This window comes from Monodelphis domestica, chromosome 2 (assembly GCF_027887165.1).
Source record: "Monodelphis domestica isolate mMonDom1 chromosome 2, mMonDom1.pri, whole genome shotgun sequence".
Classification (NCBI taxonomy): Eukaryota; Metazoa; Chordata; class Mammalia; order Didelphimorphia; family Didelphidae; genus Monodelphis; species Monodelphis domestica.
In genome coordinates, this window is record NC_077228.1 from 282,250,211 (window position 1) to 282,275,554 (window position 25,344).

At 40.5% G+C, this 25,344-nt stretch overlaps 1 protein-coding gene across 1 annotated transcript; it reads left to right on the top strand.

The window, feature by feature from the left end:
* The first annotated feature begins 5,089 nt into the window (after nt 1-5,089).
* APOBEC2 (apolipoprotein B mRNA editing enzyme catalytic subunit 2) lies at nt 5,090-25,228 on the top strand. Its single transcript, XM_001379601.5, has 3 exons — nt 5,090-5,389; nt 20,939-21,495; nt 25,071-25,228. The coding sequence occupies exons 1-2, from the start codon at nt 5,268-5,270 to the stop codon at nt 21,480-21,482; spliced, it is 666 nt and encodes a 221-aa protein (XP_001379638.1). The 5' UTR covers nt 5,090-5,267; the 3' UTR covers nt 21,483-21,495; nt 25,071-25,228.
* The last annotated feature ends 116 nt before the right edge of the window (nt 25,229-25,344 follow it).

Below are 25,344 nucleotides of genomic sequence, written 5' to 3' on the forward strand. Positions count from 1 at the left end.
TCCTCATGGGTTGTGATCCTATCTCTCCCCATATCCTACTTGATTTTATTTTCCTCCTCCCCCAACCCCCAGGTTCACTGTCAAAAGCATCCAGGTTCCTGTAGTGAACACTCTTTCAATTCACTGATTCATTGCAAAAATCTCTCCTCTTTTCAACATATACCTTGAGTCATTCAATTCTTCTGACCAGTTCTGACCATTCTGCAGTGATTTTCTATTATCTAATTAGTAAAATTTAAACTTCTCTGCCTGCCAGTCAAGGTTTCTCACTATCTGGCATCATCTTACCCTCTCCCTTTCCTTCCCCTTTCCACTCCCCCTTCCCTTCTTTTCTCTTCCCCGTCCCATCCCTTTCCTTCCCCCTGATATGGGCATTGTACCCCCAGAAACTCAGGCGAACTATTATCAGGGAAATTCATTTGCTCCCTTACATCCTTGTGACTCCTAACCCAACACATCTAATGGCCCCTATAAGACCCTGGGAGGATTGTCCTCCTTTGATCCTCCTTTAGATTTAATATGGACAGAGAGATGCACCTCCAGGCCACACCTTGATTCTATCAGGTTACATCTCAGACATCTGTCTGTTCCCTAAAACTAAAGAATCTTTTATGAGGGTCATTCCCTATGTCTCCAGGCAGACCCCAGTCAGATGACTCTAGAGTCATGTCCTCACCATGATACAGCATCTGTTGTAAGAGTATAAAATCCCCAGAATTGATAGATTCTGGGAGCAGCCTTCCATCTTGCTGTTCCACCTGTACTATCCTCCTGGCCATTCTCAGCATTACTTTCTAAATTAATAAATTTCTCTTTTTATTTTTAAGCTAAGTTTTGGAATCTTGCATTCTTGAAGAAAAAGGTATCCTTCTGGAACCCAAGGAGTATACCTCTTTGCCCCCACAACACCCCTTCCCCCTTTCCATCCCTTCCCTTCCTTTTCTCTCCCCTTCCATGCTTCATACTATTCTCATTCATCTGATCTACATTCTGGTCAAATTGGACCACCTGCCATCTTACATAAAAATATGCATACATACATGTGTGCATATATGTGTGCATATTTCCCACCTCTGTGCCTCTGTTCACAGAATACCACCGAATCTTCTTAATGCCTTCACCCCTGCTCTCTACTTGTTTAATGCCTCCTCACTCTTTATCTCCCAGCTAGGCAGTTAGATCATAGTAGATAGATTACTGGTCTTGGGAGTTAGAAACACCTGATTTCAAATCAGCCTCAGATGATTACTGTGTGACCCTGGATAAGTCACTTAAATTCTACATACTTCAATTTCCTCATCTGTAAAATGGGGATAAATAAAATGGAGTTGTTGGGAGGAACATATGTTATTTGTAAAGTACTTTGCAAACCTTAAAGTGCTAGCTATCATCATCATCATCATCATCACCACCATGGTCATTATTAACATGTTACCTAAGGGCAACTAGATTGCTCAATGGATTGAGAGCCAGGCCTAGAGATGGGGATCCTGGGTTCAAATATGCCCTCAAATACTTACTAGCTGTGTGACCCTGGGCAAGTCACTTAATTCCCATTGCCTAGCCCTTACCTTTCTTCTGCCTTGGAACCAATAGTGATGCTAAGATGGAAGGTAAGAATATTTTTTGTTACCTCTTTCAAGAAGTCTTCCCTAACTCCTGCTTAGTCATTAGTTATTCTGGCCATTTAACATACACTTTTGACTTCTCTGATTCACATACCATACAGTATTTTGTAGAATAGTTATCTCCTGTTATGGGCCAAAACTCTCATGAGACCATAAGCTAAAAAGTGGACAGAGATCTGTTTTGTCTAGACCTTTTAATTTTCCCCAGTGTCTTGTACACAGCTGGGGCCAAAAAATGCTTATGATGACTTTCTCTCTGTCTCTCTGTCACTCTGTCTCTGTCTCTCTGTCTCTGTCTCTCTCTTAGGCTCTCTCAGGCTCTCAGCCTCTCAGTCTCTCAGCCTCTCAGTCTCTCTCTCTCTCTCTCTCTCTCTCTCTCTCTCTCTCTCTCTCCCTCTCTCTCTCTCTCTCTCTCTCTCTCTCTCTCTCTCTCTCTCTCTCTCTCTCTCTCTGTCTCTCTCTCTCTCTGTCTCTCTCTCTCTGTCTCTCTCTCTCTCTCTGTCTCTCTGAAGCCTTTCAATGGATCCTTTTTATGCCTTCCCTGAAGAGAATAGATGATTATAATTTTGCAGAAACTGAAATAGGTCTGAGGATTCCCTTAGCCAAGGATGTCTCTGTGGGCCCTTTAAATCCATTGGGAATTGGGGAGGGGGCCCTAGTGGGGAGTTCACTGCCCTAGAAGGAGCTCAGTAGCAGCTGGAGGGGGAGGAGCCAGGTCTCTGGCATTGAATTCCCCAGATTAACTGAAGCACTTTGAGGTGGGGTGGGGGTTGGGGAGAATTCCCTGGCTTAGCCATGATAGCCAGGGAATCTAGGCCCCCCAAGAGGAGTCAAAAATAACCAGTGAGGGTCAAAGGAACCTCCAGGGATAGGCTTGGTAAAGGGAGGAGGAGAATAGTGGTGGTAAGGGAAGCTATCACTCATCAGTTGAAGGGGCTTGGCTCAAAGACACTCTCCTAAATGTCAGAGGGAACAGGGCAGTTGGGAGGGACAGAGTCTAGATTAGGCTACTAGCAGAGGACTTTCAGAGACCCAAGAGGTATAAAAAAGATTCCTCCACCACCATCCCACCTTTGCTCAGGTCCTTCTGACTTCAGCAACTCATTCTGAGTCAAAGAGTGAAGATGTTGGAAATATAGACCAAATTGTGAGTAACCACAGTCTAGAAGAAGGTGGCAGGGAGGCAGAGAGTGGAAAGGAGACCTTTTTAATGCCTTCTTACCCCTTACCTTTGTCTCTTGCAGAATAGGAAGAACTTATGAGCATAGGAAAGATTTATACATAACAAACATGGAAAAACTGAAGCCAAGATTGATTAAACAATTAGTCTAAGGTCTAAATCTGGATCAAAGGTTGAACTGAAGACATGAATCCTGATTTTCTCACTTCTAAACAATAATTACATTCACATAGGTAAAACATAGGAAGCTATAATGAAAGGAAAAAGATTCCCCCAAAATAAAAAGACAGATATGGTGAATGGAATCCATACATTTTCCAATGTAAGTCCTAGAGAGATGTCAGAGGCTCAGTTCAGAAAGATTGTGACTTGCTTTGGGTCAAGCAGCTAATAAGAGTTGGAGGCTAGGTTAAATCCCCAGATCTGGCCCGTTATCCACTGTGTCTCACTCTGTGAATTGAAAGGAGTCTAAAATATAAACATTTTGTTTTAGTTTTATAAGATTATTCACCTACAAAAATAAATAATATGGAAATATGTTTTGTGTGATAATACATGTATAACCCAGATTGAATTGCTTGTCAGCTCCAGGAAGGGGGAGGGAAGAAGAAAAGTAGACAATATGGATTGTATAATTTTGGAAAACTCTAGATATTTGTTATTAAAATAAAACATCCAAATAAAAAATATGTAAACATCCCAACACAGAGATGCAGACGTTTTATTTCTCCTCTTTCTTCCTTCTCTTCTTCCAAAAACATACCCAAGAATATATTTTAAAAAAAAACAACTTGGGGGCAGCTGGGTAGCTCAGTAGATTTGAGAGCAAGGCTTAGAGATGGGAGGTCCTAGGTTCAAATCTGACCTCAGATACTTCCCAGCTGTGTGACCCTGGGCAAGTCACTTGACCCCCATTGCCTAGCCCTTATCACCTTCTGCCTTGGAACCAATGCACAGTATTGATTCTAAGACAGAAGGTAAGGGTTTTAATTAAAAAAAAAAACTTAAAGAGTTATAAAAACGTGTTATTATTGCTATAATTATTAATTAGTATAACCAACAACAACAATAATAATAACAAAGGGTGTAAAGACCATACCAAGCAAAGAATTGGTGGTGGGGAGGAGGCAGTATAACTATAAATCCTGGTCCATGATTCTTTGGAAATATCTTATTCAAGACAAATTCAAATTCATTATACAGAGTGTCCCAAAAGTCTTTGTGTGGATTTAAGCTTTAATAGCTATTAAACTTTAATAGCTTAAAATTTCAATAAGACTTTTGAGAAGTCTTATATGTAAATGTTTTATATCTAGTCATTAAAAAGACATACTTGTTAGAGAGTTTGTTTTCTTACCTCTTTGTTCCCCCTGGTTCAAAGCCACTACCTACCAACCCATTACGTTCACTAATAAATTCTGGGGCAATCACTACCTTTGTGGGGTTTAAATGTACTCCTCCTGACATCTTTGAGTGGCCTGCCTACAGACACACAAGGTTGTATTTGTTTTTGTCCCCAAATGTATTTTACAGCTACACATGAGTGTCTGAAACTACTCCTGGCTAAGTAAGCCTGCATAGCCACCCAGGCCCCTCTCATCTCTCTCAGGCCCAGGAACACCCTAAAATGTCCCTGATAGATTCAAAGCACCCCTCCTTAGGCCAATTTGGGATTCTCTTGTTTGACTGGAAAAATTTGAAAATATCCCACTTTGAGGACTTTTCTAAGGTTTTAGGAGAAGAGGCATGGCACAATGGGAGATGGAATTGCTCTATGACTGGCAGTTAAATAAGCATGCAGACCATGGGTAAATCAGCAGCAATGAATTCTCAATGAACAGCTTAGGTACTGACTTCTTCCCATTCTAAAGCCCCTATTTCACCCTGTTTTACTGAACTTTGACCTAGCCTAATCCCACATCTCCCCCGTCCGGACCTGCCAGATTCCCTATCCCAAAGACCCTCTTAGAATGCCTAGTGACCCCAGTCTAAATTTTCAAGAGACACTGGTCACTACCAACACCCCAAGCCACCTTAGAAGGGGCTGTGGGAGCAGGGAGTTGAAGAGGACATGCAGCAGCCTGCAGTGCAGCAAGGTAGTAGGGTGAAGGAGGGATTGGAGAGAGGGAGGCCAGGCCAGCTGACCTGCCAACTTTCTGTCTCTACCTACTGATAAATAGGGGATTCCAATGGCCAAGATTTTCCACTCCCCCCACTCCAACATATTCGTCACTCAATTAAAAAAAGAGTGGGGGAGGGAAGACACTGGTTATAAGGCCTGCGCCACAAAGGGGCAGGGGACATTGGGTTCAGAGAGTCCCAGCTCTCTCCTGATAGTCTCAGCCTGATTTAGCTGTTGACAGCTGCTGTTCACCAGTCCTGCTAGCTCCCCGCTTGTGGCCTAGCCAACCCCAAGCCCCAGAGCCTCCGCTCCAGTGACTCCTCCAGCCCACCCTGAAATGGCTGAGAAAGAACAGGCTGCCGCTGCTCCTCAAAATGGAGAGGGGGACTCTGAGAACCTGGATGACCCTGAGAAATTGAAGGAGCTGATTGAGTTACCGCCCTTTGAGATTGTCACAGGGTAAGAGACAGGTTGCTGGCTGCTCTTCTCTGGGAGAGGCAGAAGGGAGATTTTCAGGATGAGTGTGAGGTCGGTAGAAAGATTGTGAGTGAGGATTTGGGTTCTAATGCCTTGGAAAAGGTGGTAGAGGCTGGCCAGAGTCCTCGATAGGAAAATTGGGGGGGGGGGGGGACCTAGCCAAAATATGCCCTGAGATTAGGGCCAGAGAGGAGACATTAAATCCATATAAATGCATAATTTGTAAAAAACGTGTGAATTTTCAAACATCAGGACATCAGCCTTGAAAGAGGAGTGGCTTCTTTGTGGTATTTCTATTAATATAAATAACCATAATGATAGCATAATAATTTACATAGCCTTCAAGGTTTACAAAGAATGTATAGCACTGTAAATCCTATCTCAAATCAGGTGAGCCTCCTCTAGGGAGCCATTTGTTGCTGGTTGGGTTGTTTTGTTTTATTTTATTTTAATCTTTTTAAAGGGTTCAAGAGGGAAAAGGAACAGCAAAGGCCTGGAAACTCTACTATCTCTAATCCTGGAGAAATTGGCTGGGAAATGAGGCAATTGGGAGAGACAGAGAGACAGAGACAGAGAGAGCTTGAGAGAGACTGAGAGACAGAGGCAGAGAGAGAGACACTGAGAGACAGAGGCAGAGAGAGGGAGAGACTGAGAGAGCCTAAGAGACAGAGAGAGACTGAGAGACCGAGGCAGAGAGACACTGAGAGACAGAGACAGACAGACAGACAGAGACAGAGAGAGAGAGGAGTGGGGCACATTTCAAAACTGCCTCAATTTCTGAATTCTAATTTCTGAAGATTTCACAAAAGTAGTTGATTGAAAGCTAATTTCCTCATATAGTTCTTTTCTGAATTTCCCCATGGGAGAGAAACAGAAGTGATCCTTGAGCCCCACAAGCAAAGAACTCATACACAGTCCAGGTCAAAGAAGCAGGGTCAATGAAATAAGTGCACAGAGTATGAAACATAGAGACATTCTGGTCAGATGGGAGGTGGAGGGTATTGGATTCATTTCGGGCTAAGCAAAGTGGGTTCCCTGGACAAGAGCAGGGGAGGAGCAGTTTTGTGTTGGACACCCCTTTGGGTCCTACTGACTTGTCCAAAATATGCCTACTACAGATATAACCCCAAGAAATTCCCTTCATTCTCTTCCTTATGTTTCTAGCTATAGCTACTGTTAAAGTGTAGACAAAGGGTGCAAGGTGAGGTCTTTAAGGAACTGGAGTCATCTCTACCTGACTCCCAAATCCTTCCCCACACTTCAATATCTCCCTCTGTGACCTAGGGAGAACAGCAGTGAGCTCTCTACTTGCCCCCTAAATCTTTTCGCATTGCTCAGTGTTTCCTAAGATTTGGGGAGAACAGCAGTGCTCAAAGATGGGTGGGGACCAGAGATGCAGAGAGGGTAGGAAAAACAGGAGCAGAGTGGCTTCCAGGGGCAGGAAAACCTTACTTAGAGGGAATACACCCTGGATCCTGAGAGGAAGAACAGCCCCCACATTTCTACTGCCCTGTGCCCACTCATGTAATCTCACCCTAATCCTAGGATTAAGGGAGCAGCTGGGGCCAGATAGGTCTAGGGATAGGGAAAGCTCTGGCACAGTCAGGCCAAAAGATCTCCCCCACTTAGATCTTTAGCTAAGCTCCTCCCTCTACCACTGAAACCCTTGAATGAAAGGAATAAAAAGGAACAGTTAGGGGTCTTTTGGAAGGTGGGTGGTTGGGTAGAATGACATTATACTGTTCCAGCTCGTTCTTGCTCTCTCTCTCTCTCTCTCTCTCTCTCTCTCTCTCTCTCTCTCTCTCTCTCTCTCTCTCTCTCACACACACACACACACACACACACACACACACACACACACACACACACACACACCCTGCTATTACAAGTTTCCTAGTCTAAGACTATGACCAGGCACTGAAGCCTTTTTTATCATTTGTACACTCCCAAACTGGAATGATTCCTAGTGGCAGAGACAAACCCCTATAGGATGTGAAGTTCAAGTAACCTTTCTGCAACCCCAATATTCCCAATTGGGAAAAAAACAAGCAAAAATCAACCCCTTCCACTTTCATACTCTATATCTCCAATCTAGAAGGAAAGAGAGGGTGTTATTGGCTTGTAATAATGAAAGGCTAGAAATCTCTAGGTGGAGCAGTGGATAGAATGCTGGGCCTGGAACCAGAAAAACTCATCTTCCTGAGTTCAAATCTGGCCTTTGACAGTTATTTAACCCTGTTAGCCTCAGTTTCCTCATCTGTAAAATGAACTGGAGAAGGAAATGTATTTTTGCCAAAAAATCCAAATGTGGTCCCAAAGAATCAGACATAATTTAAATGACTGAACAGCAACAAGAAATCTATAGCTCAGTAACTGTGAGAAGTTCAACATGTTTCCCTTCCATATTCCAGAGAAAGAAACAACAGATGTAGGAATTTGTCCCCCTGGGGCCCCTCTAGTAGATAGCCTGTAGGTGTCACTGTCCATCTGTCCCAGGAAGGGAGGAGGGAAAAAAGGGAATGTTTGAATCCCTCTTCACTTGGTGACCTTTGTGACCCTGCAGTCAGCAAAATTCTTCAGATCAGACCCTGCTCCCCCCCTCCCCAGAGGGGCCTCTGGCCTTTGGGTCTTGCTTTAGTAGATTGACCCAGCACTTCCTACTCTGCCACTTCAAAATGGCAAAAGAGAGAAAGGAAAAGAAAAGGTACAGAGTAAAGAGGGAAAAAAACAAACTTTTTTTTTTTTGCTTTTGGAGTTCCTATCTTCAACTCAGGGATTGACAAGATGCATACAAAAGACACAGACCACAGGCTCAGTAGACAGAGAGCCAGGCCAGAGACAGAAGGTCCTGTGTTCAAATTTGACATCAAACACTTCCTAGCTATATGACCCTAGGCAAGTCATTTAACCCCACTTGCCTAGCTCTTAGTGCTCTTCTACCTTAGAACCAATACTTAGTTAAAAAATAAATTAAATAACACCATAAAAATTCCCAGGAGCACCATGTAGGGGTGTAATAAAAGAATATTGAGAGGAAGCAGAGTAGAGGAAAGATTAGATATATTTGTAGATGAAATGGTGCCTACAGAAATTAGAGATCCTGCCTTTTGATACTCATCCCCAAAGCCCCTGAGCAAGACAAATCAGAGGGTAGCAAGTATGGAGCCTTGGAGGCAGAAGACTGGAAATACAGGCATGCTTTGGAGAAGAATGAAAGAGTTCCATTGGCAGCTCTGAACCCCATAAAACTCTGGGCTTCTGGAAAATCAGGGCTTGGAAGAGAATCTCCACCTGCTGCCTCTGAACACAGTACAATGGAGACAAAGTACCAGAGATAGAAACTGTGACTGAGTGTTTTCCTTCAAAATGTCTTCTATATGTCTTAGGGGTTGGGGATTGTCTACCTAAAGATCAATAACATCAGTAATGGAAAGCAGCAATACCAGAAATCTTCTTAATCATGAGAGAAGACTAGTGAGAGAAAATGAAGGAAGAGAAGTATTCTGGTCATAATCACAATTTCCAAATGGCCTTTGAGGTCCTGGAACATATTAAAGGACTGGCCCAGAAGGAAGAGAAACCATAGAGCTGACTCCAAGCAGCCTTGACTCTATGGCAAAGTCCTATTTCTCAATGTCTAAAAGGAGGTGATAAATGGCTAGGAGAGTGGTGACAGATATTTGGAGAGATTCCTGGGAGAGAGGAATAGACATAGAAGGCTTGGGCCTCCCAACTTTTTGATTAGAGACACCAGAGAGGTCTCTTGCCCAAGAAGAAAGAGGACATTTGAATGAGGTAGGGACCCTGGACAATCGACTTGACCCTATTTGCCTTAGTTTCTCATGCATAAAAAATGAGCTGGATAAGGAAATGGTAAACCACTCCAATACCTTTGTCAAGAAAACCCCAAACTGGGTCATGAAAAGTCAGACATGACTGAAAATGACTGAACAACAACAAAAGGGCCAGAGCTTTTTACAAATATTATCTCATTTGATCTTCACAACCCTGAGATGTATGCTATTATTTCCCCCATTTTACAGTTGAAGAAAGTGATTCGGACAGAGCCAAAGTGACTTGCCAAGGTTCAAACAGCTAGTAAGTTATTGAGGCTAAATTTGAACTCAGGTCTTCCTGACTCCAGACCCAGCACTGCCCTACCAATTACCTCTAACAGGAGAGGATCTTAATATCGAAGTGCTACACTGTTTAATGGACTATATGATTACTAATCTTTCTCAATCTAAGTTTTACTACCCTGTGCTTGCTTCACAAGGACATGGGATATTCCCACCCACTCCAAAGAACCTTCCTGGTTTCCTTTTTGCTTTGGATGAGAGAAGTTAGGGAGGAATCTATATTTTTCATTAGCCTTGTTGATAAAAAAAGGAGAGGTTCTTTTCTATGAGCTGTCCCTTTTAGAGAGAACTGGGGCCACTCAGTGACATGAATCCTGATTGATTCACATCCCTAGACTGATTGTTTAGCCTCCTCCACAGGAGGCTTATTGAGTATGATCAGGAGCAAGCAGATGGGCAGCAGAAACTAGAAAAGGGGAGGAATTCCCCTTCACTGGGGAATTCCAATTCTCCAATTCCCTCTATGATCCCTAAAGAGACAATAAGCAAACACTATGAGGCAAGGGGCCAGAAAAAAAAAAAGAAAAGAAAAAATGAAGATAGAAAAGAAAAGAAAAAAACTAAAAAAAAAACAAAAACAGCAAGGCCAGGACTGGCCCTATCCCTCCAAGTCAGAGCCATAGCAAAACTCATCTTCTTCCAGGAAAGATAAAAGGATCATAGGATTTTAGAATTGAAAAAGACCTCAGAAACATTACAGATTATCCAGTTCGACCTACTTCTATAAATGAGGAAACTGAGCCCTGAGGAGGGAAACTGATGTGTGTAAGGTCATACAAGTAGTAAAGGACAGAGCTAGAAGATAAACCTAAAGCTTCCTGCTTCCAAATCCCCAGTATTCTGGATTCAAGGGATAATAGTAGCATCTAAAGATCTCACAGGTGTTGTGAGGCTCAAATGAGATATTTGTAGTTTTTAGCAAAGTTCCTGGCACCTAGCAGGCACTTGATGAATCCTTATCCTCTTCCTTGTTCTGTTCTTTCACCAGTTCCTGGTCCCTGAGGTCTCCCGTTTTTATAAACTTCCACTGACAAAACCTTCCTGAACAGTCAGTCAATAAACATTTCTTAAACATCTACTACATTCAGCTCCTGTTCTGAAAAAGCTCACAGTCTAATGGGGGAGATAGCAAGCAACCAAACATGTACCAGTAAACTACATAGAAGATACGTTGGAAATAATCAACAGAGAGAAAGCACTAGAATTAAGGGAGATTAGGAAAGATTTCCTGTAGAAGGTGAAATTTTAGCTGGGACGTGAAGGAAGTCAGGAAGCCAAGATGAAGAGGGAGAATGTTCCAGGCATGGATACAGCAAGAGAAAATTCCCAGTGCAGGAAAATGGAAGGTCTTATTCAAATAACAGCAAGAAGGGAAGTGTCACTGGCTCAAAGAGTACCTGGGGGAGGGAGTTATAAGAAGGTTTAAGACTAGGAGGAGGGGACAGATTATAAAGAACTTGAATGATAGAATCTTTTATATTTGATCCTAGACATGATAGAAAGCCACTGGCATTTAATAAGTGGGGAGGTAACATGATCACCTTTGAGATTTGATCACTTTAACAAGTGAAATTGTGGCAGGATGCTCACCCACTCTCACTGTAAAGGCTCAAGGATGCCAAGGACAATCCTACCTCATTCTTTCCAAACTTGGACTGTCCCATAGGCTAAAGGGAATACATTTATTAGGAAAAGCATTCTCCTTATTTCCATGGTTCATCTGAAAGAGCAGTTAGTAAGGGGAAGCTGGGTGTCACAATGGACAGAGCACCAGGCTTGGAGTCAGGAAGACCTGGGTTCAAATATGGCCTGAGACATTTGTGTTACCCTGGTCAAGTCACTTAACTTCATTTGCCTAGCCCTTGCCCTTCTGTCTTAGAATTGTTAGTAGGACAGAAAGGGAAAGAGGGAGGGAGAGAAGGGAGTGTGTGAAAGAAGCAGGTAGAAATAGAGGGAGGGAGGAAGGTAGAAAGGAAAAAAGAGCAGCTAGCAGAGATGGTCCTTTACCAGGAAAGAAATCAAACTTAAGTTGCCTCCTAGGGTCACACTTGTCTACTCTAATAAATATGTACAATTTCTTTTAACTTTTTTTTTAACCCTTACCTTCTGTCTTAGAATCAATAGATTAACTAGGGTTAAGTGACTTGCCCAGGGTCACACAGCTAGGAAGTGTCTGAGGCTAGATTTGAACCCAGAATCTACCATCTTCAGACCTGGCTTTCTATTCACTGAGTCACCTAGCTGCCCCAAGTTCTTTAACTTCTCCCAAACATTTTCCCCTGATGATGGGAAGGGACAGGAGGGGAGAAAGAGGGGGGTCAGGAGGGAGGAGGGGAGTGGGGGAAGAAGGGAGATGGGAATTGAAATAAACATGATAATATTCATAAAGCACTTAGCACAGTGCCCAGCACAAAGTAGGCACTTTAATAAAACTTCCCAGTTTAGGAACAAATCTGGTGGGAAGTTTAAAGGGAAAAGAGAGAAGGGAGAGCTGAAACTAGGTCACTTTCAATGGTCCATGTATAATTTGAGGATTTTCTGCCACAAATGTTTAATCCCACTGGTGCACCCGTGTTTCTGTGCTGTAAGTAACCTCTGTTACTCCCACTAGCTGGTGTGTGCTCCTAGGAAGTATACCTCAGGGAGTGTTTCCTCCCTCCTCAATCATTTTTCCTTCCTTTCAGCTGAACTTTTGTGTTAAAATTTGTTCTATTTTAGCTTCTGTTGGAGTTTACTGGATACATGCTATATACACCATTCTTAGGTGAAGGACGACTGATTCATTCTCATCTTTGTATCCTTCCAAGGGATGAACGATGAATAATGTTATTGAAATGAAAGGAGAGTTGTATTTGAAGTCTAAGTAACCTGTATTCAAATTCCAGCTCTACAGCTTACTAGTTATATGATCCTTAGCAAGTAACTTTACCTGTCTGGACCTTAGTTTCCTCACCTGTAAAATGAGAGGAATGAACCAGATAATCTTTAAGGTCTCTTTGTGTGTGTTTGCTTTGCTTTCACTTCTATGTCTGTGCCTTGCTCTGTCTCTATAAAAATTCTCTGTAGTCAGGCACCTTTTTAAAAGTAGGTTCTACTTCTCTGAGAGGCTATAGGGCACCCTCTTAAACTTCAGTCCTTCCTTGATGCTACTCTTAGCCTTATTTCTGGATTTCTGGAGATGTTTTCCTTCTCATGTGTTCCTTTCCATCACAGAATAAAGCAGCCTCCAGGTTTTGAGAGCACGTTTTGATTATCAGGAGCAGCTGATCATCAAAGAGATGCTCTATGGGATTAATCAGCAGGCTAGTCTGTCTATGTCACCGAATTGAAAGGGACATGAGAGTCATCTTTTGTTTTTGTTGAGTCTTTTTCAGTTATGCCCAACTCTTTGTAACCCAATTTGGAATTTTCTTGGCAAAGATATAGGAGTGGTTTGCCATTTTCTTCTCCAGCTCATTTTACAGATGGGGAAACTGAGGCAAACAGGGTTAAGTGACTTGCCCAGAGTCACACAGCAAGTGTCTAAGTCAAGATCTAAACTAAGGAAGAGAAAACTTCCTGACTCCAGGCACTCTCTTTACTGCCCTAATTGCCCTAAGAAGTTTGACCCATCTCTAACCAAGAAACTTCTTTTGAAAATATCTGAGAAGTGGCCATCCAACTTTTCATCTTACATTCTATTTGTTTAAAGTAAACAGAAGGGTGTCTAAGAGTGTTAAATTCTTCTGACTTCTTTGGAGTAACAAGGAGTAACAAACTCTTAGCTGCAGCATTTTAGGAACATAGGTTCATAATACGGACATCTAGAAAGAAAAATTTCTCAAAACAATTCCTTCTTTTATCCCTTCCCTACCCCTCCTTCATGCTCATCTCCTCCTCCTCTGTACTCAATATTTTAGAATAAAATATGTGCTCAGAGGGTTTGAATAAATAGACATGAAAATTAGGAAGATAATTCTATTAGTGGTACATAGAAATACATGCAGTTGGATTATCTCCTTTTTAAATGTTTATCCATGCCACTGCTTTCTTCTGTTAGGGGGAAATACTGGAGACCACTATATTATGACTAAAAAAATCACCCAATAGGGAAGAGTTCTTTAACCTTTTGTTGGTCTTCTTCTTTTTCAAAACCCTTACTTTCAGTATGGTTAAGAGCTAGGCAATTGGGGTTAAATGACTTGCTCTGGATCACACAACTAAGAAGTGTGGGAGGTCACATTTGAACCCTGGTCCTCCTTACTCCAGGCCTGGTGTTCTATCCATGGTGCTATCTATCTGCCCCTGCACTATGGGTTTTCTTGGAAGTTGGTGAAGCCTATGGACTCTTTCTCAGAATAATGTTTTTAAAAGCATAAAATAAAATACACAGAATTACAAAAGAAACCAATTATATTGAATTAAAGATGAAATTTATTTCCCCATTCAAGATTATAGGCCCCTTGAAATCTATTCACAAGACCTCTTATGGGTCTGTGGACCCCAGGTTTAAGAATTCTTTCAGTAGAGATAAGTTATTATCCTTTTCAGACATAAAATGCCTTCCTGACTTGTTTCCATCTCTCCAGTGTTGATCTCCAGAACCTGGCTGCTCTTGGGTAAGAGCAACCCCCAATTAGATGGTGAACTCCTTGAGAGTAGGAACTGTCTTTGCCTTTCTTTGTATCACCAGCACTTAGAACAGTGCCTAGCATGTAGTAGTTACTTAATAATAAAAAAAAATAAATGACTATGAGAGTGAGCAGCACTTCTTCATGCTCCTTATAGCCAAGGTGTCCCCCCAAAAAGTCAAGTTGTCCTAACTTCTCTATCCACAAGAGGATGAAGAGTCAAAACTTTCCCTGTGATTTGTTCTCCTTTTGAAATAGTTTCCCCTGTGATAATATCTGGTATATTTCCCTCAACTGAGCAGGAGAGGAGTTGGATGCTGGAAGGAAGAGTACACTGGATATTAATAGAGGGTTGACCTTTTCTTCTCTCCCCTGGTTTCTGTTTTCTCTAGGTTCCTTCCTTGTACTCAGGGAAGCTAGATTTCAGTAATCCACAAGAGAAAAGGGTTCTTTTCAAGCTGAGCACCTCAACCTAGATCTAACATTCAATATCAGGCTGGGACAAATTAGTTTTCTCTGCTTGAGCATCTATCTGGCAAAGTCTTTGGGACAGAAGAAAACCCATCCAGAAGTCACAAAGATAAGGCCCTCTTCGAGTTCTATCAATTTAGTCAGGGCTAGTTTACAAAACGTTTGTGTATTTAACATTTGCACTGGCTAAATCCTCTCAACTCTGCAGGAAATACCTGTATGGTTTGTGGAAGAGCAGTTACTCATTCCTGTTAAGGACCAATTACTCAAGTTGATCTGGTCTGCACTAGAGAGTCAGTCAAGGGGAAATAGTGGCAAAAGAGAAGCAAAATGCAAATGAAGAGTAAACTAAAGTTAAAACAAAAAAGACAATATCTGTTCTACCCAAACACTATTTACATTGTCATTACAGTTAATACAGTTGTGTCCAACTATTTCTGACCCTTTGGGGGATTTTCTTGGCAAAGGTACTGGAGTCATTTCTCATTTCCTTCTCTGCCCCATTTTATAGATGAGGAAACTGAGGCAAACAAGGTTAGGTGACTTGTCCAGGATCATACTAGTAAGTATCTGAGACCAGATTTGAACTCAGGAAGACATCTTCCTGATTCCCAACCCAATGCTCTATTATTCACTGTGCCACCTAGCTGCCCTATAACTATCTATATAGACATATAGACATATATTTTCATGTACATTAAATAGATTATACATAATATAGAGTACATGTATTATATATATAATATCTGTGTTAATTAGAGATAGCCTATATTATATTGTTTTATGTAGTATATATTATATATAGTATAGATATTAATATATATTTTATGTAGCATATGTGCATGCATGTGTCTGTGTCAATATAAGAAATTCATATTTCTGTACTGCTATAAGGTTTACAAAGTGACTTCCCTCAAGACCCCTGGTAGGTAGGGCAGTGCAACATTATTTCCCCCATATGACAGATGATGAAACTTAGGTGGTGAAATGACAACCATAATTCTACAATTACCATAGTAAACATTAAAAGCTGGGATTAAAGCTAGATTATCTCTCTTCCCACAAACCCATCTATCTTCCAAACTTTCTTACTACTTACTACTTACTTACTACTACTTACTTACTTACTACTAGCTCTACCACTTTTAAAATGTTTTTTAAAATAATTAATTAAAAATTTAAAAAACCCTTACTCTCTTAGTATTAATTCGAAGACAGAAAAGCAGCAAGGGTGAAGCAATTAAGGTTGAGTGACTTGCCCAGGGTACACAGCTAGAAAGTATCTGAGGCCAGATCTGGACTCAGGTCCTCTAGACTCCAGGCCTACTACTGTATAATTGAACATCTGTTACCCTAAAAAAAGAACTACATTTCCCAGGAGCCCACTGACTTCCTTCCATTATGTACTTCCTGTAGACAGGGAATATTAGGTGGGGATGTGGAGGGTCCCACCTCTTTACTTCCTGACCCAAGCTTGGTGGTGATAAGGTGGGTGTTTGAACTGGCTGATCAGCCATGGGCATGTGGTCTTTATTTTGTATCCTCTTTATTCCTTTATTTGTAATAATCATTAATAAATCTCCTAAAATATAATATTTTATTATTTGAGATTTAATTTTTCTGCAGTCACAATTTACTCACCCACTCATATCTATCACAATTTATATCTTCAACTATTTTAATCACTACAGTTTATAACCTCAACCATTTTAACTATTACAGCTTATGACAACCAACTCTTTTAAATGCCACACACCTTCAGGAAAGCCTTCTCCTGTCTCTAACTACTAGTGACATGCTTTAAAGAAACCTTCCATCTACTCTGTATTTATTTTGTATGCACTGATTTGTATATGTTGTCTCCCCAGTTATAATGTAAGCATCATGAGGCCAAAGACCATTTTTTCTTTTTCTTTGCACCCCCATCACCTGTGTTAAACAGCACCTAACAACTAGTTAGAACTTAATAAAGGCTTGTTGAGTGATCTTTTAAGTGATCTCTCCACTTTTTCATGATGCCTCTGAAGTAGATAGCACCCAATTAATTTTTTAAATTCTTGTTAACATTTACATTATTTAAGATTTCATAACAACTCTGCAAAGCAGGTATTATAGGAATCAATGTCTCCATCTGACAGATAAGGAAATTAAGGTTCAAAGAAGTTATGTCTTGCCCACAAGGCTAGTGTCAATGGCAGGACTGGAATACAGTTATTTCCTGATTCCAAGACTCTCATACTGGTTATTATGCCCCCAAATACTCTATGGTTTGAGGAGAAAAAGATTGATATCTACCAGTGGGGATCAGGGAAGGTTTCAAAAGAAGAGTTGGTTTCTGATTTCAACAGAGGAAGGTGGGGAAAAAATGGAAGGCTGTGAACATGGGCATGAAGGCATGATAGCACAAGGAGAGAGAAAGAGGCTGGGACATGGCATTCATAGAAAGTGAAGGAAGGCAGGGTAGAAAATAGGTTGATGCCAGCTTTTGGAAAACATCAAATAGGAAGCTAAGCAGATTCTATTTTATTCATGTAGGTAAAGGGGAGTCACTAATGGATTCTGAAAAGAATGATAATATCAGATTTGTCCACAAGTTAACCTGAGGGCAGTAACAGATTGATGGGAGGGTAAAGGAGTCTGAAAGGAGAGAGTATTGACATGTGAAAATTTTTTAAGAAGTTATATTATCTTCAGACAGTTGGGAGGTAATGAGGGACTAAGGAGGTAGTGGTGAATTGAAAGTAAGAGAGAAGTAAGAGAAATTATAGCTTTTCAGAATTAGTTTGGTTAGCGATTCCTTTCAAAGGCAAGAAAACATGCATCTTATAGACCCTTCTTGAAAATTTTGCTTAGGGACCCAAACTTTCAAGGTATTCTGCTACATGGGACAGTAGGTCAATAATTATTGTATACCCTTCATGTAAAAAGTTCTATAAAAAGTCACTCTGAGGAGACAAGGCTCCTTTTTACCGAAAACTCCCAGTCTGAGGGAGAAAAAGACTCAATAAGAAAGCAGGCTTAAAATTTTAAACCTAGTAAGCAATGTGGAAGTGACTATAATTAAATGTTGTCAAAGTAAGTAGCTAAATGATAAAGGAGGAAAGAGTAAAGGTATGATCTGGAATCAGAAGACCTGGGTTCAAATTCTGACTATGGCACCTACCAACTGTGTGACACTAGCTTAGTGATAGCCTTTCCAAGTCTACTGCCTCAGAAAAATGAGGGGGCTGGATGAGATGACCTCCATTAAACTCTAAGTCAGCTCTATAACGGTGAGTGAGATGAGGTTAATTGGGGAAGAGGCTTGGGAAGGAAGTTTTCATATTGGTTTGAAAGGGAACGGATGAAGAAGGAAAAATGAGCAGAACTGAAAGAACATCATATACAATAACAGAAATATGGTTTCCGTAGCCATATATGTCCACATCCAAAGAAAGAATAATAAATAGAAACATGTATGATACAATTTTATACACACACACACACACACACACACATATATATGTCAAATGATGCCTTCTTTAGTGAGAGGTATGGAGGGTGGAAGATACCTGAGAATCTTAATGAAACAAATTAATTAATTTAAAAAAGAAACATAGTTTGATAGAGAAGAGTATGGAGATCATAGGAACATAGATTTCAAGCTGGAAATTTTTGTGGAGGCCATCTAATTTACTATTTTATGTTACAGATGAAGATCTGAAATCCAAAGAATTTAAGCAACTTGCCCAAAATCTTGTTGGTCGTTAAGTAGCAAAGTGAAGATTCAAACTCGGGCCCTCTGACCCCCAATCTCTTTCTTTCCATTGTTCCAAAGTCCTTCTACTTAAGTGTCAAGCCTAATGATTCCTCTTCAGTCTAATAAAGGGGTTGGTAGCTGTGGGGCAGCCTGACCTTGTGTTGGGGTGAAGGGAGGGCTCCAGGACAGGGACCTCATCAGAGTCCCCATTCTCTTAAAATGTTAAGTAAATAATAAACACCTCTTGTACAGGGACAGAGGGGCTTAGGGAGCTAAGTATAGTATACTGAGGAATCCACGGAGCTAGGCCCCCACAGACATTCATCTCTATAGTGGAAATTTAGCCTGACATGAGAGAACATGGAAATTTGAGTTTCAGTGGGGGAAGGGAGGACATGGATTCTACAGGAGATTATTTAGCATTCACCCCAGTCTTTGGCATTCATGACTGATCCCTTAGGTCATCAGTGTCTGGGAGTACCAATTGCAGGTTTGCCAGTTGTTTGAGTAACCACTACCCCAAATTAGGTGAGAGAGAGTAGGATCATGGATTTCAAACTGGAAAGGACCTTAGAGGTCATCTTAGTTCAACCCCCTCATTTTACAAAGGAAGAAACCAAGGCCCAGAGAGAAATGACTTATCCACTAATGAGTGACAACTAGTTGGTGTCAGTGAGACCTGAATCTAAAATTTCTAACTACCAAATCCAAAGCTGCCCTGACACTACTTCTTGTAGTCTAAACAATTTGGCCCTTAATTAAAAACTATCTCAGGTTGTTCTGTTTCATGTATATCTGATCTTCCTGATTATAAGTTCCTTGAAGAACTCTTTTTCATTCTTCTTCATTCATCCTCCATTGTACCTAGCACCATACTGGACATGCTGTAGGCACTTCCTCAATAAATATTTTATTAGAGAGGCAGAGGTTTAACTCTGGGCAAGTTACCCACAAGGTTGTTGTAAAGTAAAAAGAATGGGACCTCTTAGGAGAGGTGTACTAATAAATGAAGGGTCTGATAACTGTGGGTCAAGTGGAAAACAAAGAAATTTATTAGCATACTAAAGAAAACCGTTCTCACTAAAAGCATTTTTTACTTCTTGGGGTATAGATTTGGTTTTTTATTGCCTATTTGATTTTTATGTCTTTCAACAGCATTTTGTGGCAACTATCAATAAGAAAAGCATTTTACATGAGGAAGGGTAGAGATAGAAAGGAATTAGTTATGGAAGAAAAAGGGAATAGTTGGAATGCAACTAGCAGGGTTTATTACAAGAAAATATTTCTCATTCAAGAGAGGGAGATGATAGGAAGTGATTTTTATAATTGTGGAATCAGTCCTTTTAGAAAAAAGCTGCAGGATTGTAACAAGTAGTTGTTACAATAGCAGATAAGACCATCTACTTTACTGTATCCTTTCATAATTTGTTACATTTTATTTCTCCTTCCATAGGTGTTAGGAACTTTGGCAATATTTGGCAATGAGGCAATTGGAAGATTTTAGTCCATTGCAATAATTGTAATTCTTATCCCCCACTCATCCATACAATGTAAAGCGTTGTGGTATATGAATGCAAGGCACCATCTTTATTTTTCAAAATAATTAATAATTATAAATAATGATGATATTAGAGTTGAATGTTGACTGCTTCCATTCATCAGAGTGATTAAGTGATGGTGATTAGGTTAAAAACAAGGAGAAAGGGAAGATGGGTAAAAGGCATCTTGCAAGTTTATCTCAAGGCTCATCAAGTCATCTCATTTTCTTGTTTACCGTGTATAAAAAGAAATGTTTGTGGAAGAAGGATGGAGTTTGACATAAAAATGGACAATTTCCTTGAGGCTTTAGGTAAACAATTGAAAGAGGGGCAGACAAATGAGTATGAATAATGTGAAAAGAAAATGCAGCTTTATGAATTCCACACCTATTATATGGCCAGAATTTGTCATCCAAAGACAGAAGAAAGTTAGGAATTAGTCCTAAATGGCTTTGGATGGAAGGTTTGTATAGGACTTGGGTCTAGGTGGGATAAAACTATGTACACACTGCACCCACCTAACACCCTCACCCTGGAGTCACCCTTGTTGCTTTTCCCATTTGTTGGCATTTGAGAGTAGGCAGAAATGTGTTTATCAATGGGGAATCTGCTGAAAGTTAGGAGACAATTTACATTAGTGAATAGGTTACTTAAATCTAAAGACTTGACATATAGAAGCTGTATGATTCAGGACAAATTAGGTAATATCTACGTTTTAGTTTTGTTACCTGCAAAATCATAGTTTTAATATTTATGACTCACATCACAGGGTTGGTATGAAGAAAGTGTCTTGTAAACCTTTAAATAATGCTATATAAATGTGTAATTTTATAGTTTCCTTGTCTAATTTGAGGGAATTGTAACATGTGATCTCTCAGGTTCCTTCCAACTCTAAAATCCCATAATTCTTTTTTTTTTTTAAACTGACTGGCCAGGCTCTTTATTATGGTACTGATCTTTAGCTGACTATCCTCAAAATGCAATCTCACCTGTTGGCCCCCCTCTCATTTTCTCCCTCTCTTCTTCACTTTTAGGGAACGGCTCCCCGTCAATTTCTTTAAGTTTCAGTTCAGGAATGTGGAGTACAGCTCTGGACGAAATAAGACCTTCTTGTGCTACGTGGTGGAAGTCCAAGGCAAGGATGGCCAAGGGCAGATATCCCGGGGCTACCTAGAAGATGAGCATGCAGCAGCTCATGCTGAAGAGGCCTTCTTCAAAACCATCCTGCCCACCTTTGACCCTGCCCTTCGCTACAATGTCACTTGGTATGTCTCCTCCAGCCCTTGCGCAGCCTGTGCTGACCGAATCTCAAGCACCCTGAGCAAAACCAAGAACCTGAAGATGCTCCTCTTGGTGGGTCGACTCTTTATGTGGGAGGAGCCCGAGATCAAGACAGCTTTGAAGAAGTTGAAGGAATCTGGATGTAAGCTACGCATCATGAAGCCCCAGGATTTCGAGTATGTATGGCAGAATTTTGTGGAGCAAGAAGAAGGAGAGTCAAAGGCTTTTGTGCCCTGGGAGGACATTCAGGAGAACTTCCTTTACTATGAGGAGAAGCTGGCTGAGGTCCTGCACTGATCTGCCTTCACATGTGAGTGCCTTCTCCCTTAAACCTTGCCTGGGCTAGGAACCTATAACCTAGCCCCTCCAACATTTTCAGTCTTCTTAACCTTTACCTCCAATCACATACTCTTCATTCCAGTGACACAGGCCTCCTGGCTGTTCCACAAACAAGACACTCCCTGGCTCTGGTCATTCCCTCTAGCTGTCCCTTATACTTGGGAATGCTCTTCCTTCTCTACTCCACCTACCTCCCAGGATTCTCTTATACCCCAACTAAAATCCCACCTTTTACAGGAAGTCTTCCCCAATCCTTCTTAATTATAGTATCTTCCATCTGTTAAGTATTTCCTATTTATATTATATATTATTTCCTGTTTATAGCTTGCATTGCATGTATTTATTTGCATGCTTTAGATTTTAACCTCTTAAGGGCAAGAATTGTCTTTTACTGTGTTTTGTTTTGGTTTCCCCTAGTGCTTAGCATTGCACCTGGAACATAGTTGACACTTAACAAATGTTTAAGGAATGAATGAGTAGGAAGGGAACCCCAGTTCTCCTTTGGAGAAGAACTCTACTATGTAATGGATAGAATGATGGAGTTGGAGTCAGAAAGACAAGTTCAAATCCCATTTCAGACATTCACTAGCTGGCTGTGTAATGATGGGCAAATCACTTAACCTCTTTTACCCTCAATTTCTTGATCTGTAAAATGGGGATAATAGTAGCCCTTCCCTCATAGAGTTACTGTGAAGATCAAATAAGATATGTAGTGCTTTGCAAACCTTAAAGCACAAAATAAATGCTATCATCATCATTCCAAAACTGTTTTGCACTGAATCTGCCTCCTGCCCCTTCTCATTGGTGAGGTACTCCAATGCTTTTAGAAATTCAAGAAGTCCTAATTCATGCCTGTTGGTCCTTTAGCCTATTATAGCAGGACTAGACCCCATGGTGTAGGAGTGCCTAATCCTGGGCAAATCATTATCATGCTACATTCACATATCTGGGTGCCCCTATCTGAGGACTCAATTTCTTCACCTATAAAATGAGGAGATTGGATTGAGTCACCTCTAAGATCTCTACTGTCTCTAAATCTATGATCTCATTATCAAATAAATTCCCCTCACCCCAGGAAATAGACATAGCTGAAAGTGACCAGGGACTCCAGAGTTGAGAACCAAAGCCCCAGAGATGGGAATCATATTTTTTGTGACCAAAAAAATGAGATGAGAGTACTTGGTCTGAATTCTGTTCTTAGAGCAACACTGGAAATGCCATTTAAATCCTTAAATATTTCGGACATGAAGAAAACCTTCTGTTTTGTCTCATGCCTGACCCCCTCCCAAGCACTCTGTTCTCCTATCATCCTTATTCCTCAATTGCTGGTTTCTCTTCCTTCAAAGAGTAATGTTTTAACTTCTAAATAATTTTTCAAGTCCCATGAGAGGTTTGAGTTTAATGTTTCTTTGGCTTTGGTGTTTCCATATAATTATAAAATAATTTTAAAGGAGACTTATGATTAGTGTTTAGATATGTAATTCAAGAACCATTCACCTTTTGTTAATACCTCAGTAAAAGCCTATGAAAATATGCTGAAAGGAAAGAGCTTGGGATGGCAATAAGCCATGCTCTGCAGGAAATGTGGTAGGTTAAGATGATGTTCTATCAAACTAGTTGCAGCATCAAGTCAGACCCCTACAGTTGTCAAGAGGAGATAAGAAAACTGGAAGAGTAGTTGTGTTAGTGAGGATTAGCTATTTAAACAGCCAATTAGGACACAATTAAGGCCAACTTGGCCTCTTGCTGAGGGTAAATTAGATCCTTAGGAAAACAGACTGAGTGCCCTCTGGGAGATTAATGGATCTTTTTCTACACATTTCTGGGTTTGTTCTGCTCTAATTTTCAACCTCAGGAATTCTATGTAATACTGAATCCCTTTTGCCAGGCCCTGGGTGGGTGGTCACAATCCTTCAACAACTGAGAAAAGCCTCAGATGTCTTCCTGACTTTTATACCAAGCCTCCATAGGTAAAACTCAGCAGTCCTTTGTTCCATGGCATTCTTCATATTAGCTCACAATGAAATATGCCATTAGTTTGGTTTTAGGATGCTACTCATGAAGATATTTCAGTGCCCAAAATTCAGTTTTGGTGTACCTGATCCATACCATTATAATAAAATGCTCTCAAATGACATTTTAAAAAATCTTGAATCTGCTTGAATTTTTAGTAAGAAATGCAGATGGAGAGGGATCTGGTCACTAAATAAAATAGCTAACAGGCCTTTCAGAATACTAGGAGGTTTTCAAATTGAGCAGTATTGAACCCATAGCCTGAGGTTTCCATCCCTGCTTTCCTCAATAGAAGAAGCGATACACAAATCTATTGGTTTTAGATGGTGCCTTTGATTCCAGCACCCAGGTAATTAGACAACTCAATCCTGTGTCCAGGAGGTTAAATCGCAGTACACTTTCCTTTCTGTGAGGACTGAAGGGTTTGGGAAAGGACAAGTTGGCAGAGTATAAATAGGATCCCAAACTGAGATCTGCAAGACATTAATCCAATCCCCTTTCAAAATGAGGAAACTGAGATTCTGAGAAATTAAATGATTTGTCCTGGTTCACACAGCTAATAAGTGTCTGAGGCCAAGTCCAGCAACCTATCTACTACACCATGGTGCCCCACTGTTAGACCTTTTAAAAATATAGTTGTCCATGAAGTTATTATTTTGGCATAAACACTATAATTCTACATAGGCATGACATTGTATACGTAGATTATATAGTAAATTTTAAAATCCTTCATGCTTTTGCCTTTGCCATTCTACAGTTTCTGGGACTACTGTGTCCTGCTGTCCAATTGTTTTCTGTTCAGGCAATACATGATTACCATTTTTTCCTTTTGGCCTACACAAAACAATCAACTAAATTTGCTACAAAAATAATCACTAAACAGAACATCAATGAAGATTTTAAGATTTATCTTCTGATTATCTGGACCCAACAGGCTATAACTAATTAAAGATTTCAGTTATTGGCATAACCATACAGAAGGTAGGTCTGTGGGGAGAAGGTATGAGGGAATAGAAGTAGTCATTTCTAGGTCAGAGAGAAATTATTTTTGAATTGAGTAGTTGGAGGTTATTCATGTTACTGTCCATTTAGTGATTAGTAGGTATAGCAGCATGGTTAAAAATGTTTCCTTCTTTGGAGCTGATGCTGTACTGAAAGGGTGATCATAATTAATGTGGTTAAAGAAAGTAGTTAGGTAAGAATCATCATCACTGAACCAATAGTCTTAGAGAACAAGGAACTGTTTTACCTTTGATTTTTTATATCCTTCTTAACTTTATTTTGAAAAGCACAATAGTACTTTTAATTGAAGATAAGAAATGGCTAAGACTAGTTCTCTCTGCATTTTCTATCATTAATATGAGAGGAAGAAAGGAGCCCACTCAAAAAGTAAACCAGAAATCCCAAGGCATTTTGTGGGAAATTCAAGGGGCTAGCTCTAATGTGAACAGCATTTTTAACTCTGAAATAATTTCTTATTTTGGATCAGCAGAACTAGCCTCTAGTAACATTTTTTCTCTATCTTTTCCCTAGGGCTAGCCTGTCACCTCCAAGAGACATCAGTGACATACACAGCCATCTGGGACATGCCTGTGGCTTCCTAATACTACTTGGAGCCAGACAGTATCCAAGTCAACCTCATCAGACAGGCCCCTAATGGACTAAAAATATACTCCCTGTGCTGCAATTAATTTAATCTGTGCCCCTCTTTGTTAAAGTTGCTCCTGGGGAAAAAAAAAAAAAGCAAAGTAAGGCAGGATGGGTGGGATGGGGGGGGGGCAGAAAAGAAAATTTAAATGTCTAGGCA

Coding starts and splice junctions, on each gene's coding strand:
- APOBEC2 (XM_001379601.5), top strand. CDS start 5,268: ATGGCTGAGAAAGAACAGGCTGCCGCTGCTCCTCAAAATGGAGAGGGG. Junction 5,390..20,938: donor CCCTTTGAGATTGTCACAGG/GTAAGAGACAGG, acceptor CTTCACTTTTAG/GGAACGGCTCCCCGTCAATT.